At 68.2% G+C, this 1,102-nt stretch overlaps 1 protein-coding gene across 1 annotated transcript in view; it reads right to left on the bottom strand.

Moving 5' to 3' along the window:
- Positions 1-1,102, bottom strand: part of ETH_00042795 (uncharacterized protein) — a gene marked incomplete at both ends in the record, with an annotated part of 4,097 nt that overhangs the window by 904 nt on the left and 2,091 nt on the right. Inside the window, one exon of the mRNA XM_013375314.1 lies at positions 51-1,079. Coding sequence (XP_013230768.1) covers positions 51-1,079 — 1,029 coding nt within the window. The remainder of the gene's footprint in view (positions 1-50; positions 1,080-1,102) is intronic.

The following is a 1,102-nucleotide window of genomic DNA, read 5'->3' on the forward strand; positions in this document are numbered from 1 at the left end:
GTGCTGCTGCTGCTGCTGCTGGCGCTGCAACGCCCCAGCGGCTCTTCCACTTTGAGGGCCTGGGGGCCTCCTGGGGCCCCTCAGCCTTGGGGGCCCCCGCGGGCTTTTGCTGCAGCACTTTTGTTTCTGCTGCTGCGTTGCTGCTGCTCCCCTCCTCTCTTGCTCCTCTTTTGGCTTCCTCCGCAGCTGCTGCTGCGTCTCCTGCTGCTCCCACCGGCCCATTTGTCGTCGGCTCAGGAGCAGCAGCAGCAGCAGCAGCAGGGCTGCTGCTGCTGCGCCGGCTTCCTCTGGGGCGCTCCTCAGCAGCAGCAGCAGCAGCAGCAGCAGCAGAGCTCTTGCTGCTGCGCCTTTGTCTGCTGGGGCTTCTGCTGCCCTCAACTTCGCAGCAGACACCTCTGCGCTTCCTGCTGCTGCCCCAGTCCCTGCTGCTGCTTCTGCTGCTGCCTCTGCTGCTGCTGCCTTTGCTGCGCTGCAGCTCCTTCTTCTCCGTTTGCTGTGGCCGTGGCCTGCGCTCTTCTGAGCGAGAGCCGCTTCTCCGGTCTGCTGCAGCAGCAGCAGCAGCAGCAGCAGCACGGGGCTCCTCAATGTCCCTAGAACGCGCCTGCCTGCCCCGGGGAGTCCGCGAGCCCGCTGGCCGTCTGCTGCTGCTGCTGTTGCTGCGGCTTGCTGCTGCGGGCCGTCCCTGTCGTTCTCTTCTGCTGCTGCTGCTGCTGCTGCTGCGGCGGCTGCGGCCCTTCACCCCGGGGCTCCCGGGGATCCGATCCTGGGATCCGATCCCGCGCGCATGCAGTGTGGGGCCCCGTCTGGGGGAGTGGCTTCTGCTGCTTCTTTTTCTGCTGCTGCTTCTGCGTCTGCTGCTGCTCCTCCTGCTGCTGCTGCTCTGCAGCGGGCCCCTGCTGCTGCGCCGGGGCCCCGGGGACGCGCTCAGGCGCCGGGCTGCTGCTGCTTCTCTGTAGCTGTGGGGGCCCCTCCGTCTGCTGCTGCTGCTGCTGCTGCTGCTTCTTTTGTCTCTACTGAGGCTCCTGCTGCTGCGCCGCCGCCCCGCAGCCCCCGGACTTATGCTGCTGCTGCGGTAGCCCCTGCGGCGGGGCTGGGGGGGCCC

The sequence above is a fragment of the Eimeria tenella genome, genomic scaffold, assembly GCF_000499545.2.
Source record: "Eimeria tenella Houghton genomic scaffold, Eth_scaff2679, whole genome shotgun sequence".
NCBI lineage: Eukaryota > Apicomplexa > Conoidasida > Eucoccidiorida > Eimeriidae > Eimeria > Eimeria tenella.